At 39.3% G+C, this 18176-nt stretch overlaps 1 protein-coding gene across 1 annotated transcript in view; it reads right to left on the reverse strand.

Annotated features, from left to right (window-relative positions):
- The window catches only part of LOC122816372 (testis-expressed protein 2-like), a 434050-nt gene that overhangs the window by 275607 nt on the left and 140267 nt on the right, over positions 1-18176 (reverse strand). Inside the window, exon 4 of the mRNA XM_044089116.1 lies at positions 6294-6624. Within this exon, the coding sequence (XP_043945051.1) occupies positions 6294-6624 (331 nt within the window). The remainder of the gene's footprint in view (positions 1-6293; positions 6625-18176) is intronic.

Consider the following 18176-nt stretch of genomic DNA (forward strand, 5'->3'; position numbering starts at 1 on the left):
AAATCACCTATTTAATGTTTATGAAAATGAAAAATATTGTGAAATGAAATGTCTTATTATTTGTTTTCCTTAAAATTATATTGTCTTAGTAAAAATGTACTCTTCAAATTTCTCCACCTTTGTTTCCACCCTTTTGCATACTGTTTACTTCAAATTTCTATATCTTGTTTTATTCTTAACTGTTATTGCACCTTGCTGATGGCTCAGGTCATGGAAAGGGTACTTAGACCAGCCCACTTATTTGATTAACAAATTCAAATCAATGAAATAAAAAAAAATAACAACTTTATCCAGCCAGTCTCACAATCCATTATGATGGCGAGCAGGACATGACATCACTGTACTGATTACCTTCAAGTACGCAGGATTTCACTATGACATCACTGTACTGATTACTTTCAAGTACTCATATCTGTATGTGTATGCAAATCTCTGGGTGTGCATGTGTGTGTGTGTGTGTGTGTGTGTGTGTGTGTGTGTGTGTGTGTGTGTGTGTGTATATATATATATATATATATATATATATATATATATATATAAAAAACCTAGCCACTGGGGATGCACAAGCCAATGCATTTCTTTGTGCCGGTCCCAAGCCTGGATAAATGGGGAGGGTTGCTTCAGGAAGGACATCTGGCGTAAAACCTCTGCCAAAAATTACTGATGCGGAGAACTTTTCATAATTACATACCGGATCGGTCGAGGCCCAGGTTAACAACGACCGCCACCAGTACTGTTAGCCAACAGGGTGCTGGCGGAAATTGGTCTACTGTTGGCCGAAGAAGAAGAGGGGGAAGGCATGCCCGAAGGCAGGAAGAGAGGAGGAAGGTTAGGAGCGTAGTACTGAGGGTAGGAACTTTGAATTTTGGCAGTATGACTGGTACAGGAAGAGAACTAGCTGATATGATGGAGAGAAGGAAGGTTGATATATTGTGCGTGCAAGAGACCAGATGGAAGGGAAGTAAGGCCAGGTGTTTAGGAAATGGGTTCAAATTGTTCTATCATGGTGTGGATGGCAGGAGAAATGGGGTAGGGGTTATCCTAATGGAACAGTATGCCAAGAGTGTTTTGGAGGTGAAGAGAGTGTCTGATAGAGTGATGTTTATGAAGCTTAAAATTGATGGTGTAATGATGAATGTTTTTAGTGCATATGCTCCACAAGTTGGGTGTGCGATGGATGAGAAAGAAAAATTTTGGAGTGAGTTGGATGAACTGGTGGTGAGTGTACCCAAGGGTGAGAGACTAGTGATTGGAGCGGACTTCAATGGGCATGTTGGTGAAGTGAACAGAGGGGATGAGGAAGTGATGGGTAGGTATGGTGTTAAGGAGAGGAATGCAGAAGGTCAGATGATTGTGGATTTTGTGAAAAGGATGGACATGGCTGTGGTGAATACGTATTTTAAGAAGAAGGAGGAGCATAGGATGACATACAAGAGTGGAGGAAGATGCACACAGGTGGATTATATCCTATGTAGGAGGGCCAGTCTGAAGGAGATTGGAGACTGTAAAGTGGTGACTGGGGAAAGTGTAGTTAAGCAGCATAGAATGGTGGTCTGCAGGATAACGTTGGTGATCAAGAAGCAGAGGAGGAGTGTGAAAGCAGTGCCAAGGATTAAATGGTGGAAGTTAAAAAAGGGTGATTGTGAGGTGGAGTTCAGGGAAGAGTTAAGACAGGTACTGGGAGGCAATGAAGAGTTACCGAATAGCTGGGTAACTACAGCAGAGCTAGTAAGGGAGACTGCTAGGAAGGTGTTTGGTGTGACATCTGGACAGAGGAAGGAGGACAAGGAGACATGGTGGTGGAATGAGAAAGTACAGGAGAGTATACAGAGGAAGAGGCTGGCGAAGAAGAAGTGGGATTGTCAAAGAGATGAAGAAAGTAGACATGAGTATAAGGAGATGAGGCGCATGGCAAAGAGAGAGGTGGCGAAGGCTAAGGATAAGGCATATAGAGAGTTGTATGAGAGATTGGACACTAAAGAGGGAGAAAAGGACCTGTACCGATTGGCTAGACAGAGGGACAGAGCTGGGAAAGATGTGCAGCAGGTAAGGGTGATAAAGGACAGTGAGGGAAACGTACTCACAAGTGAGGAGAGTGTGTTGAGTAGATGGAAAGAGCACTTTGAAGGGCTGATGAATGAAGTGAATGAGAGAGAGAGAAGGTTGGATGATGTGGGGATAGTGAATCAGGAAGTGAAGCAGATTAGCAAGGAGGAAGCGAGGACAGCTATGAAGAGGATGAGGAATGGAAAGGCTGTTGGCCCAGATGACATACCAGTGAAAGCATGGAAGTGCTTAGGAGAAATGGCAGTGTAATTTTTAACCAGATTGTTTAATGAAATTTTGGAAAGTCAGGGGATGCCTGATGAGTGGAGAAAAAGTGTTTTGGTACCTATCTTTAAGAATAAAGGTGATGTGCAGAGCTGCAGTAACTACAGAGGGATAAAATTGATCAGTCACAGCTTGAAGTTATGGGAAAGAGTAGTGGAAGCTAGGTTAAGAAGGGAGGTGATGATTAGTAATCAGCAGTATGGTTTCATGCCAAGAAAGAGCACTACAGATGCAATATTTGCTCTGAGAGTGTTGTTGGAGAAATACAGAGAAGGTCAGAAGGAGTTGCATTGTGTCTTTGTGGATTTAGAGAAAGCATATGACAGGGTGCCTAGAGAGGAGTTGTGGTACTGTATGAGGAAGTCGGGAGTGGCAGAGAAGTATGTAAGAGTGGTACAGGATATGTACGAGGGTAGTGTGACAGTGGTGAGGACTGCAGTGGGAGTGACAGATACATTTAAGGTGGAGGTGGGATTACATCTAGGATCAGCTCTGAGCCCTTTCTTATTTGCAGTGGTGATGGACAGGTTGACAGATGAGATTAGACAGGAGGCCCGTGGACTATGATGTTTGCAGATGACATTGTGATATGTAGTGAGAGTAGGGACCAGGTTGAGGAGACCCTGGAGAGGTGGAGATATGCTTTAGAGAGGAGAGGAATGAAGGTCAGCAGGGCTAAAACAGAATATATGTGTGTAAATGAGATGGAGGGTAGAGGAATGGTGAGGATGCAGGGAGTAGAGTTGGTAAAGGTGGATGAGTTTAAGTACTTGGGATCAACAGTTCAGAGTAATGGTGAATGTGGAAGAGAGGTGAAGAAGAGAGTACAGGCAGGGTGGAATGGCTGGAGAAGAGTGTCAGGAGTGATTTGTGACAGACGGGTACCAATAAGAGTGAAATGGAAGGTCTACAAGAGGGTAGTGAAACCAGCTATGTTATATAGGTTGGAGACGGTAGCATTGTCGAAAAGGCAGGAATCAGAGCTGGATGTGGCAAAGTTAAAGATGTTAAGATTTGCACTGGGTGTGACTAGGATGGACAGGATTAGGAATCAGTATATTAGAGGGTCAGCTCAGGTTGGACAGTTTGGAGACAAAGCAAGAGAGATGAGATTGCATTGGTTTGGACATGTGCTGAGGAGGGATGCTGGGTATATTGGGAAAAGGATGCTAAGGATGAAGCTGCCAGGTAAGAGGAAAAGAGGAAGGCCTAAGATGAGGTTTATGGATGTGGTGAGAGAGGACATGCAGGCGGTTGGTGTGACAGAGCAAGATGCAGAGGACAGGAAGAAATGGAAAGAGATGATCCGCTGTGGTGACCCCTAACGGGAACAGCCGAAAGAAGATGATGATGATGACTCAGGATTTCACTTTGACGAAAGTATTGCTGGCTTATTTATTTATTTATTTATTTGTTTATTTGTTTATGTATTTTTTAGCAGCTTAGCTACCTGGTTATGAAAACTAATATGAGATTTGAAGTTTAACATTACATAAAGACATTGACAATACATTACTCACTAGAACCACACATCTTCCCTCACTATTATATGACGTAATCTTATGTATATACAGGTAACACAGGCTTACAGAAGTTCAGAAGTATACACCACAGGATGCTAAGCTTGCTCACATATTTAGTGGGAACACACACTGTACTGTGCCACATAACTTAAATTGTTTAACTCTTTACAGAAAGTTGTAAGCTTATCACCAGCAGAAAGCATTTGTAATATTATTTACTGATTTGCCAGGGTGTTTGAATGGATTAATTATACCACTCTTTCCATCAAAAGAATTATGATCTTATAAGCACTTTCTTTTTGATGTTTCTAGGCTAGGTATATATATATATATATATATATATATATATATATATATATATATATATATATATATATATATATAGTATGCATATTTTTATGTTCTGAAATTCTCTAAGTTATAACACTTGACTGCTTGTTAAATAAAAGTATTTTGTTCTAAACTCACCTCCTCTCTCCAGCAGTCAGTGCCAGTTTTACCAGAATATTTTACTGAACCATCTCCTTGTCTGACTTAAACAGGAAAGATCAATGCTCAATGCACATGTTTTACGTACTTTTTAAATGCATAGACTTATCATGGAAATAATAAATAAGGACATGGGGAACCCCCAACCATAGGACCCGTCTCACTTTGGATTCATCAGGGGCAGGTCATGCTTACACAACCTGGTGGACTTTTTTGAAATGGTCACCAAAGAGATGGATGAAGTTAAAATGGTACACACTGCATACCTTGACCTGACCAAAGCTTATGGCACAATTCCCTACTTGGGCATAGTAGAAAAGCTACATAAAACAGGAATAAACCTTTATTTCATCTATTGGATTGTCAACTGGCTCACAGATAGGATGCAGGAAATTAAAGTGAGGAACTTACCTCAAGAAAGAGACCAGTTACCAGTGGAGTCCCCAGGGCTCTATTTGTGGGATTTCTCCTGTTTGGCATCTATATCTCTAAAGCCAATACCAAAGGGCTCTGGCTGACTAAGTTTGCAAATAATTGCAAGCTAGGAGCAGTCACTGATCTCCAGATGATTTAGCCATCCTGCAGAAAGGTCTGTGCCACATAAAGAACAGGTGCCAAAATCATGGACTAAAACTAAATGCCAAAAAATGCATTATTGTATCCTTAGTTAAGTCATCTACCCTCTGGAACTACCACATTGACAATATACCCTTAAGAGTTCACCTACTTGTTTGGGATTTGGGAACTTATGTGCCCAGTGATATAATCTTCAACCAATACGTGCCCCTTGTCATAATAAAGTCATTCTTTATTGCTAAGCTTATAAGGAAAGGGAGTGTGTCTGGGTCTAGGGATGCCATCGTGCCCCTATTACTCAGATGTCATTAGGCCAGTCATTGAATATAATGCTCCCTTTGGCATGTATCTGTCCAAACACATGCAATAGTTGGAGCACCCACAGAGATACCTTACTAAAAGGATACAAGGTCTAAACATTATGTCCTACATGGACCGACTCAAAGCCCTGTCACTATACTTGGCATCCTACAGACTGCTAAGAGGTGACCTGTGTCTGGCATAGAAGGCATCCTCTGACCTAATACTGATGGATTTACTGCACATAAGAAAGTCAAATGGCATCAGAAATACTCAGTCTATGGGTGTAACCCCCTTCTGCTACATCAACAGAACAGTTTGGAGGGACAGGTTTATCTCACAGAGGATACTACTGCTGTACAACAGAATCCTCATCCATGTAAAACAAAGTTTATTCCTGTTTAAATTCAAATACAAGTGGGATCTATGGATGAAACAGAACATTTACCCCAGGACTATCTCCTGCACTACTGATGGACAGAGGCAACTCCTAAATGCTTTATCCCATGCAGGGGTCCCCTCAGATTATCTAAGTATGATCCCAGTTATTCACACTAGGGATAATATATATATTTATTGACCATGGGATGGTTAAGGCCAGTCTAACACCAAATGGGATAAGTTAATTGAAGCTCAAAAAGGGAAATTGTCTGGGCTTAAAATGGCCTGCAAAGGCAGCTAGCCTAGTACTTACCTATGAACCTATATACAAAATATTTGAAACAATAATATACCTTAGTTTTGAGATGTGTTTTTCTGATTTACTCTGTTTATTTTTATTACTATGTTTTTATCCATTTCCTTATATGTATGGAGAATAACTCATTGAATACCCATGTAAAACAGCTTTGCTGCACTCAGGGAGATGTTACTTGTCAAATGAAATCCAGTAAATAAACAGTCTGCATGCCCACCGTAACATTATTAAGCTCTAACTATGAGCACGCAAGCAGAAGCATGTGTTCTCATGATAATTGCATACACCCTGGGAAATAAAGCGCTCTCCTACACACTAAGTGCCAATATTTCTGCAGTGATGCAGTCAGAACAAAGTAAATAAATGTAGCACTTTACCAAGTCTCTCTTCACATCTACTGCCATACTTTTCCTCGGCTGTTATCCTGGACGCCACCAAAAAGTGCTGGTACCACTCCTCTTTCTCTCTCCCAGTCCTCCCAAAAAGGTAAAGGATACCCTCTTTAGTTTGCCCTGACTGGTTTCTTGTATCATTCGCTCTTGCTGTAGGCACACACAGATTTTCCGAGTCACTAATTTGATTGTCAACAGCAGTAGATTCAGTAAAAGTTTGGGAACTGAGGCCACTTTGCTCAGCAAGAATTAAACATATTGGATATTTTTTATTCCACATTCTTTTCTTAGCAAGTCCAGGTGGGGCAAGGGAGACCTGTAACCAGAACAAGAAGTTAAGTAAACTGTAGAATGCACAAAATGAAAGAGTTTATATTTGCCTGAAATCATCTAATTCCAATAATTCTTTTCTACACCAATATTTTACATCAACTTATTTGAGAAAAAAGGTAAAAAAAATCAAACCTTAAAAGTCTGAACTTGACACACATGCCAGACAAGTAAGTAAACTTACCTTTTATAAAATATTTGCTTAAAGTGGAAATAAAACTGCATAAATAAATCAATATGGTTGTAAAACAATAACTGAAAATAATTTCACAGGGAAAACTGTAAAGCTTGGAAGGTTTTTTTTTCGCTTTGAGAAAACTTCTTGAAGATGTCGGGTCTGAGTAGATTAAATCTACTAACACTGCAAGTACTTCTTTCCATGCAAAATGGCATCTTGTTTTATATAATAAATGTCTATACTTTAAAATGAGATGTTCTCAGTTCTGTGAAGAAAAAATCAACCGAGTATCTCAGCTTTATTATACCGGATATACCACAGGGATTACCTCAGTGTCACTGCTCAACAGAGGCACAGCAAAATAATGGGTATAGTTCCCCATACTAAAGGGGTGGCGTAAGCCACAAAACTATGGGCTAGGCTTGTAAATGCCCTCGGGCAGATAGCCTAGTATGAACCTATGAACCTATGAACCTATGAACCAGAAAGAATGCTGAAAACTTCTTAAAATCAATATTCATGGCTTCACAGAAACTTTCCAGCTGGACCTTAACTTTGTAATAATTTATCATTTTACTTTCAGACTAACAAGGACTCATGCTTATTCTGAAATATCAGAGTCTGAATTCTTAACATTCTTTAAAATATCCTTCAGCTATTAAAAGGCAGTCACTGTAACTTATTTGTTATTTTTGATGAACTGGGGTTTCTTTCATGGTGATGTGGGCCTTACTTTATGACTTGTTTTGTGCTTTATGGGGCTTACTTAAAGGCTTTGCTGTACAAACATTGCGTCTGTACATGGATATTTGCCATCCCTGGACAGACATCACAACCATGGAAGAGAATATAGAGATGCAGCTGCAGAGATTTATATGATTTACACTAGCTGTGTCAGACAGTTTCATGACTTTTTGAAAAAACATACTCCCTACCTAACAGTGGGGTTGGCTTTATAGCTTGTGCTCAGAACATCATAACGTGAGTTGTATCAAAAGTACACAGTAAATGGTGCCTTCTGCGAAATTCAGCTCACCAGATTCAGTTTTGCCATGATATAGTGGCCTATATTCCCAATGCCTCAGTTTGAAGAACATGGCTAGAAAATGTAGATAGCTGTGCATTTTTAGGACCAAGTGATATCTCTGTGGTTTGAGTGGTACCATGGGTGTAGCCAGGATTTTCAAGTTGCATTCACAGCTGTCAGACTGCTGATCCCCCAGCATAACACACCATGTTTCTGACTGCCCACCCCTTATATATCTATATCCAAGCCTTGTAGGTTCATAGGTTCATAGGTTCATACTAGGCTAACTGCCCTAGGGCATTTATAAGCCTAGCCAGAGTGTGTTTGGCTTTCGCCAACCATTTTAAATTAATTTTGCTATGCCCTTTTTCGAGGTTAGTATACTGTGCCTCTGTCTAACAGTGACACAGAAGTGATTCCCGGGGTAAACCTACGATCTCCCATCCACTCATCAAGATTCCTCTTGAAGAGAGTCAATGAGGGACTCTGCCTAACCTGGACTGAGATTTTATTCCAGAGTGAAGGGAGCCTCTGGGTTATGAATCTGTCCCTCCAGCATGTCCTATTTATTTCAGTGCTGAGGTTCAAGTCTCTCGAGTGCGTAGCTCGATGGGATTTGGATTTTCTGAGGTGCAGCATGTCCATTAAATCTGGGTTGGACATGGCTTTATATGTCAGGCACAGATCGCCTCTGAGCAGGCGGTATGCCACTGAGTAGAGCTGGAGTTTCTTTAACTGGGCAGCATATGGCATCTGTTTGAGCCCTATGATCCTCTTGGTGAGGTACTTTTGGGGTCTTTCCAGTTGCTGCAGGTGTCTGGTAAGGTACATCCCGAAAGGGGCATTGTACTCAATTATGGGCCTGATGAGGGATGATGACCTCCCCTGATCTAGATGTGAATCCCTTCATGATTAGGTGGGCTATATAAAATGTTTTTCTAACCACTTTGGCCACGTGGTTGTCAAATGAGAGATTGCTATCAACTTGGGTCCCCAGGTCCTTAATTACTTCTTCTGTACTTAATGGATTACCACCTATGTGGTAATTTGTGGGCACTTTGTTTTGCCAAAGGGATGACTATACACTTTTGGCGTTTAGCTTGAGGCCATGGCTCTGGCACCAGTTGTCTGTTTCTATGAGGCCCTTTTGGAGGATGCTTGTGTCGGCTGGAGAGTCGATTATGGTGCCCAGTTTGCAGTCATCTGCGAACTTAGTCAGCCACAGTCCTTCCGTGTTGGCCTGTACCTCCGAGAAATATATACCGAACAAGAGAGGTCCCAGGACTGAGCCTTGTGGGACGCCACTTGTAACTGGTTTGGAGTCTGACATGGCTCCAACAATTCTAACCATGTGAGTTCTGTCCTTGAGCCAGTTTGCAACCCATCTAGTGACATAGGGGTTTATATTTAAGCTGGTGAGCTTATCTATAATGCCAGTGGGGTATTGTATCGAAGGCTTTAGTGAGGTCCAGGTAGGCTGTGTGGACCACCTTCCCCTCGTCAATGGCCTTGGTGACTGTTTCAAAGAAATCAACCAGGTTTAAGAGGCAGGATCTGCCCTTAACAAAGCCGAACTGGGTAGGATCCAGTGTCTGTAGGTCCCCAATATCTTTATTTATGAGGTCCATGATGATCCTTTCCATAGCTTTGCAGACTAAGCTAGTCAGGCTTATGGGGCGATAGTTTCCAGGATCCGTTGAGGCACCACCTTTGTGGAGAGGGACCACTGTTGCTGTACGCCACTCTTTGGGTACATATCCTGTAGTAAGGCTAAGACTGAACAGTAGTTTTATGTTTGGGTTTAGCTCTTCTTGGAGTTCATGTAGGACGCAGCCCGGGGCACCATCTGGTCCCATTAATGCTGTGTTTTTTGCTTTGGAGAGGGCAGCTGTTACCTGAGCATCTGAGATGTCAGGGGGGCAGCACTCTACTGGGATAAATATTTGCCCTTTTGGTGGGGTTGTTGCGCTGAACCTGTCAGCTAGGATGTTGGCAATGTCTGTGGGTTTGGTGTATTTTTTGTCATTTTGGACTAATTCTGAGCATGTCTGGGAATTCCCACCCAGGTTCCTAACATAACTAAAGAAAGCCTTGTGATTATCCTTAGTGTCCTGTGCAATTTTTCTCTCGAAGCTGGCCTTAGACGATTTTATGAGTGGCCGTAGTTTTTTGCTAATACTGATCAGTGATGCCTTCCCTTTTTGGGATTTTGCTCTATCATGTAGTAGCTTCCTCCTTCTATTGTATAGTTTGTTTATGGCTGAGGTCCACCAGACAGGACGTCTGCCTTTGGAGGATTGGGTCTTGGTATTATTTGGGATTGCATGATCCATGCATTCTTGAAGGTGTCCACAGAATGCATTTATAAAGGATTCTGCGGTCTGGGCCGTATTTTCCACAGGCCCGGGGGCTTTGAAGGATTCCACCTCAGTTTTGAGGAGTGTGAAATTTGCTTTAGAGAAGTTTTTCACTGTGGTTTTCAGGGCAGGGGGTGGAGTCGGGATGTGAATATCCAGTGAGATTAGTTTATGGTCTGATCTTACTAGTGAGGGATACACTTCTGGTCTGGAACATAGAGTCCCCATGTTGGTGATGATCAGGTCCAGTATGTTTTCCCCTCTTGTGGGAGTGGTAACAAGTTGTTCCATAGCATTTGAGTTTATAAATTCTAGGAACCTTTGGGCTAGGGTGTTGGAGCTAGAGTAATGCTCCCAGTCTATGTTTGGGTAGTTGAAGTCGCCCAATATAATGGTGTTTGGAGAGACCTTCATATTTTCCAGTTTTCTCAGGAAGGCCAAGTGGGGTTCCTGGGTTTGGGAGGGTGGTCTGTAGCAGGCTATAAACTGGAATGCAGTTTTACCCACTGTTAGTTGCACATGGATAGTCTCTGATGCTTCGTGCTGTGCCACCAACATGGAGGTGTGGGTATCTTTGACGAATATTGATACTCCCCCTCCTTTTGTGGTACGGTCCAAGTTTTGGGGCCAAAAAGCATGGTATGAGGTATAACCTGGTAGTGCTGGGGTGCTCTCTGGAGCCTTGAACCAGGTTTCTGTTACTGCACAGATATCAATTTTCTCCATGCTAAGGAGAGTTTCGAGTGCGTGCATCTTGAGGTTTAGACTTCTGGCATTGAGTAGCATTACTCTTAGTTTCTTATCCCTTGTGATACCTATGGAGGTGGGTTTGTCTTTTGAGCCTTGCCTAAAAAAGGCACTATGGGGGTAGCAAGAGCCTTTGCCAATATCTGAAAGCCCAGGGGTGACAGGTGCAAGCCGTCCCTAGAAAAGCATTGTGGCTTGTTGAGCATGTCATCCCAGGCTGACAGGCATTGGATCCCCTTTAAATGACACCAATACTTAAGCCAATTGTTGAAATTGATCATCTTGTCTTCATATTGTGGCATCATTCTTGGTGAGGGTAAGATGCTACTCAAGGTCAGGGTCATACCAGCCTGGGCTACATGCTCAGAGAGCTCCTCTATGTCTCTTTTCATGTAGTCCAGGGAGGTACGTCTCAGGTCATTCACACCAGCATGGACAATGACTGAGTCATATTTGTACTTGCCTTGGAGTGACCTGAGTGCTTGTGTTATGTGGCGGATCCTAGCGCCTGACAGGCAGCTCACCATGACCTTCTCCTTGTTCAGCCTGGTGGGGGTGACGTGAGTGTGCCTGACGATAGAGTCATCTATTACAAGTGTATCAGGTGTGTTGTTTAGCCTTAAGGGCTGTGACTGTTCGGCACACTGGCTTTGTGAGCTATGTGTTGCACGTGTTTTGTTTTGGGGTAGCGGTTGCTTGGGTGTCTGCTTTGGAGGTCTCTGCTGCTTAGGCAGATTTTTATTTAGAGCCTCGAATATGTTTTTGTGTTTATGTGTTTGGTTTGCTGTCGTGGTAGGTCTATGTGAGACTGGAATTGTAGTGAGTGTGGTTTCCTTCTCCTCCTGACTGGTTTCGCCAGTACTGAGTTGAGAGAGCTTAGCCTCCAGTATGGCTATCTGGTTGCATCTCTCACATGTGTTGGAATTTGTTGGGAGGAGGAGAGGGTTGTCTGTGTACATGAGGCAGTTGTAACATTGCCTCAAGATTCCCAGATTCACCAGCTGGACCGGAGAGGAGATTGACAACTGACCTTTGGACATGCTAGAATAGTATTGGGAATTCCTTTATAATTGAAAAAAGGGCCAATTGGGAACGAGGTACTCAAGGGGAGTTTGTGAGGGTGTAGTGCTTTTAATATTTTAGTGCTGACTTATATAATTGCTTTAGTGAGCAAGTGCCAGGTAACTTAAATGCAATGTGTTTCAGGTAACTTAAATGCAAAAACGACAAACAGTAACTTTCTTTCAAGTGAAACAAGGAAATAAGTACAGTAAGCAATGCAGATATCACTAGGGATCCACAGAAGCACTGAAAAGCCACGTTTTAGGTGGAATTAGCGTTTCAGGGAAATAACAAGCAAACAATCAAGCAGCATACAAATAAAGCTAGATTCAGCAGGCCTGGATCTAGTCTATGCTATAGCAAACAAGGTGTACCAATTTCAGTAAGAAACAGTTCAAATATGCAGGCACTATAAGCCTTTCACCAGAAATTCCCAGCTCAGAAGGGCAGAGTCCAGCCTCTCCTCCCACAAGAGTGCAGACCACAAACCCTTTTAATGTAAAATAACTGGCCTGAAGCCCAAGTGCTTAAACTAGAATTAATACACTTTTAGAATAACAGACACTGAGCCCTCAATCAGCAGTTCCCAACTTAGAAGGATGTAAGCTATCTGTTCTGCCACTACAGTGTAGACCACAAACCTTCTTAATGTAAAACAACTGGCGTGAAGCCCAAGTGCTTAAACCAGAATTAATACACTTTTAGAATAACAGACACTGAGCCCTCAATCAGCAGTTCCCAACTTAGAAGGATGTAAGCTGCCTGTCCTGCCACCACAGTGCAGGCCACAAACCTTCCTAATGTAAAACAACTGGTCTGAAGCCCAAGTGCTTAATCCAAAAGACTTAGAATGATAGCTACACTTTAATCAAGTTACTAATAAATACAATTGAATACTTTAAAGAATGCCTGGATTAGTGCTCAGGTTATACAAACAAAGCTAGATTCAGCAGGCCTGGATCTAGTCTATGCTACAGCAAACAAGGTGTACCAATTTCAGTAAGAAGCAGTTTAGATATGCAGGCACTATAAGCCTTTAACCAGAAATTCCCAGCTCATAAGGGCAGAGTCCAGCCTCTCCTCCCACAAGAGTGCAGACCACGAACCTTCTTAATGTAAAATAACTGGCCTGAAGCCCAAGTGCTTAAACCAGAACTAATACACTTTTAGAATAACAGACACTGAGCCCTCAATCAGCAGTTCCCAACTTAGAAGGATGTAAGCTACCTGTCCTGCCACAACAGTGCATGCCACAAACCTTCCTAATGTAAAACAACTGGTCTGAAGCCCAAGTGCTTAAACTAAAAGGCTTAGAATGAGTTACACCAAGCAGTAATAAATACAATTGAGTACTTCTAAAATGACGCTTTCGCAATGTGATATCTCTCTCTCAGCCCACCCTTGCAAATGTATGCCAGGAAGCTAGTCATTTACATGATAAACAGTAAAACAAAAATGTACATTTTAGTCCAAATGTCCATCTGCCCTGGGTAAAAAAAAAAACCTACAGAGTGGATTCCCATTTGCATTATGGCAGACTTTACCCCTTCTCTTCCATTGGCAGTGTCTGTATTGCTACCAACGCTGTCACATTTATCCAGTGTCTTGCCAGTAATTGAAAAGAGGAAACACATCCTTGAAGATCTAGAATGTTTGTTCCTAATAATATCCTAGGTAAAACCTGAGACAGGCTGCTCAGAGCAGCAGATCTGCAGCGTTTTCCACATATATGATCACAGCATGGCTTGTCTAGCCTTGTCCTATTACTGTGTTAGAGGGATGGTTCAAATCATTCATTCATCCCCTCACTACCCATACGTACAGTGATCCTGATAAAATGTGTAATCAGAGAATGAAGGACTTTTTATTATTTTTAAGCAGCTTCAGAATTTGTGGGGCCCCATATAGGCATGGATGATTCCCTCTGCACCCCTCAACTGCCTAATGGCTGCTATGAAGCTACTGTTTCAGGTCCTTCAAAAAATGCATCTTTTCCTAATCAAGAAAGTCATTGCCATCATGAATTCACACAAAGAAATTCTATTAAGCATTCCAGTCATTTAAGGATATATCATAAATGTTATTCACATAAACTTCATTTAGCATTACAGTCCTTTAAACATGTCATAAATGTTACACACAGAAAATCCATTGACAGCATTCCAGTCCATTAAGGCTATGTCATAAATGATACACAAATAAACTCCAGTTAGCATTCTAATCCTTTAAAGATATATCACAAATGTTACACACAGAAAATTTACTAGCATTCCAATCCTTTAAGGATAATTCATAAATGTTACACACAGAAAATTGATCAATAGCATTCCAGTCCTTTAAGGACATATCATACATGTTACACGCATAAACTCAATTTAGCATTCCAACCCTTTAAGGATATAACAATACGATATATCACAAATGTTACACACAGAAAATACACTGATAGCATTCGATATCAGCTAAAAGACAGCACTAATCAGTCATCCCATTAATGGGTTTGGATACCAGCAAATTACCAATACCATTGTAAAATCATACTGGTCAGTTAATATAAGGAAAGCAATGCATAAATTCAACACTAATAATTAAATGAAAAAAGTCAAATTCAGCAAACCAAGTTTGGTGTCATAAAATTAACATTACATTAGCATTAATAGTTATCAGAATAACTAGCACATGAAATCAAATAACTCACTTGTAAACATCCCTAGTAATACAATATATAGCTTGTGTGATATTCTTCATCTGTTTGGTGAATCTAGCCCCCCCCCCCAACACACACACACAAACATATGAAGCCACTAATATGAAGACGTTACAAGAAGGACATAATTTTAACAAAGAGTATTAATTTATGGGTTGCTGAATGCTTAGCAACAAGCTGTCTTTTTTCTAGACTCCTTACTTTTTAAACTGTCAAAATTCAATGTCTTTTCTTTTATTGCTGCTAGACTCTTCATAACATCAGTCAGACTACAGCATTTGTAATCTTCCAATGTCCTTCAATCAAAAGATGCCATAAATATACTGCTGTGTAGTAACCATTGTGTTTCTGTATTAGGACAAAAGCTATGGGAATTTCAGTTTCATTTAAAACAAATCCTTCCAGAAAAGAAAAAGCCCAATGTTATTCCATCAAAGGACTATGAGTTATAGAAATGTTACTAATTTTCTTCTATGGAGCATCACCACATTAACTTTGCATCCATAAAAAAACATTTCACCATCATCTTAAATGCTTAACCTCATTAGGGGAGTTTCTGTACTATTTGTATTACTTATGAAATGATACATTAAAGGCGTAGCTGTATATTTTAAGGCAGTAACTGAACCATAACATGCTCCGATGGTGTATTTAAGTCCAGAAATACAATGTTATATACTTAATGGCATGCCCACTCAGTATAAGTAAGTTTTGGTATATTTCCCAGAAAACAATATCAAAGAATGTATACAGTACTGAAAACAAAAATCACTCCAAAAAGTACCAAAGTGCCACAAAACAATAACATTTATTAGGCACCTTAGTTCTTTGTACCTCAGATTGTTCATTAAGACATTGTTTGACATAAATATTGCATTGGTTAATGAGATTTTTCATTGAGACATTGTTTGTTGTATAAATATTGCATTGGTTAATGAGATTGTTCATTGAGACATTGTTTGTTGTGTAAATATTGCATTGGTTAATGAGATTGTTCATTGAGACATTGTTGTATAAATATTGCATTGGTTAATGAGATTGGTCATTGAGACATTGTTGTATAAATATTGCATTGGTTAATGAGATTGTTCATTGAGACATTGTTTGTTGTGTAAATATTGCATTGGTTAATGAGATTGTTCATTGAGACATTGTTTGTTGTATAAATATTGCATTGGTTAATGAGATTGTTCATTGAGACATTGTTTGTTGTATAAATATTGCATTGGTTAATGAGATTGTTCATTGAGACATTGTTGTATAAATATTGCATTGGTTAATGAGATTGGTCATTGAGACATTGTTGTATAAATATTGCATTGGTTAATGAGATTGTTCATTGAGACATTGTTTGTTGTGTAAATATTGCATTGGTTAATGAGATTGTTCATTGAGACATTGTTGTATAAATATTGCATTGGTTAATGAGATTGGTCATTGAGACATTGTTGTATAAATATTGCATTGGTTAATGAGATTGTTCATTGAGACATTGTTTGTTGTATAAATATTGCATTGGTTAATGAGACTGTTCATTGAGACATTGTTTGTTGTGTAAATATTGCATTGGTTAATGAGATTGTTCATTGAGACATTGTTGTTTAAATATTGCATTGGTTAATGAGATTGTTCATTGAGACATTGTTTGACATAAATATTGCATTGGTTAATGAGATTGGTCATTGAGACATTGTTGTATAAATATTGCATTGGTTAATGAGATTGGTCATTGAGACATTGTTGTATAAATATTGCATTGGTTAATGAGATTGTTCATTGAGACATTGTTTGTTGTATAAATATTGCATTGGTTAATGAGACTGTTCATTGAGACATTGTTTGTTGTGTAAATATTGCATTGGTTAATGAGATTGTTCATTGAGACATTGTTGTTTAAATATTGCATTGGTTAATGAGATTGTTCATTGAGACATTGTTTGTTGTATAAATATTGCACTGGTTAATGAGATTGTTCATTGAGACATTGTTTGTTGTATAAATATTGCATTGGTTAATGAGATTGTTCATTGAGACATTGTTTGTTGTATAAATATTGCATTGGTTAATGAGATTGTTCATTGAGACATTGTTTGTTGTGTAAATATTGCACTGGTTAATGAGATTGTTCATTGAGACATTGTTTGTTGTGTAAATATTGCATTGGTTAATGAGATTGTTCATTGAGACATTGTTGTATAAATATTGCATTGGTTAATGAGATTGTTCATTGAGACATTGTTTGACATAAATATTGCATTGGTTAATGAGATTGTTCATTGAGACATTGTTTGTTGTATAAATATTGCATTGGTTAATGAGATTGTTCATTGAGACATTGTTGTATAAATATTGCATTGGTTAATGAGATTGTTCATTGAGACATTGTTTGTTGTATAAATATTGTATTGGTTAATGAGATTGGTCATTGAGACATTGTTGTATAAATATTGTATTGGTTAATGAGATTGGTCATTGAGACATTGTCTGTTGTATAAATATTGCATTGGTTAATGAGATTGGTCATTGAGACATTGTCTGTTGTATAAATATTGCATTGGTTAATGAGATTGTTCATTGAGACATTGTTTGACATAAATATTGCATTGGTTAATGAGATTGTTCATTGAGACATTGTTTGTTGTATAAATATTGCATTGGTTAATGAGATTGTTCATTGAGACATTGTTGTATAAATATTGCATTGGTTAATGAGATTGTTCATTGAGACATTGTTGTTTAAATATTGCATTGGTTAATGAGATTGTTCATTGAGACATTGTTGTATAAATATTGCATTGGTTAATGAGATTGTTCATTGAGACATTGTTGTTTAAATATTGCATTGGTTAATGAGATTGGTCATTGAGACATTGTTTGTTGTATAAATATTGTATTGGTTAATGAGATTGGTCATTGAGACATTGTTGTATAAATATTGCATTGGTTAATGAGATTGTTCATTGAGACATTGTTTGTTGTATAAATATTGCATTGGTTAATGAGATTGTTCATTGAGACATTGTTGTATAAATATTGCATTGGTTAATGAGATTGTTCATTGAGACATTGTTGTTTAAATATTGCATTGGTTAATGAGATTGTTCATTGAGACATTGTTGTATAAATATTGCATTGGTTAATGAGATTGTTCATTGAGACATTGTTGTTTAAATATTGCATTGGTTAATGAGATTGGTCATTGAGACATTGTTTGTTGTATAAATATTGTATTGGTTAATGAGATTGGTCATTGAGACATTGTTGTATAAATATTGTATTGGTTAATGAGATTGGTCATTGAGACATTGTCTGTTGTATAAATATTGCATTGGTTAATGAGATTGTTCATTGAGACATTGTTTGACATAAATATTGCATTGGTTAATGAGATTGGTCATTGAGACATTGTCTGTTGTATAAATATTGCATTGGTTAATGAGATTGTTCATTGAGACATTGT

The sequence above is a fragment of the Protopterus annectens genome, chromosome 12.part0 (genome assembly GCF_019279795.1).
Source record: "Protopterus annectens isolate FY-2018-M chromosome 12.part0, PAN1.0, whole genome shotgun sequence".
Lineage (NCBI taxonomy): Eukaryota > Metazoa > Chordata > Ceratodontiformes > Protopteridae > Protopterus > Protopterus annectens.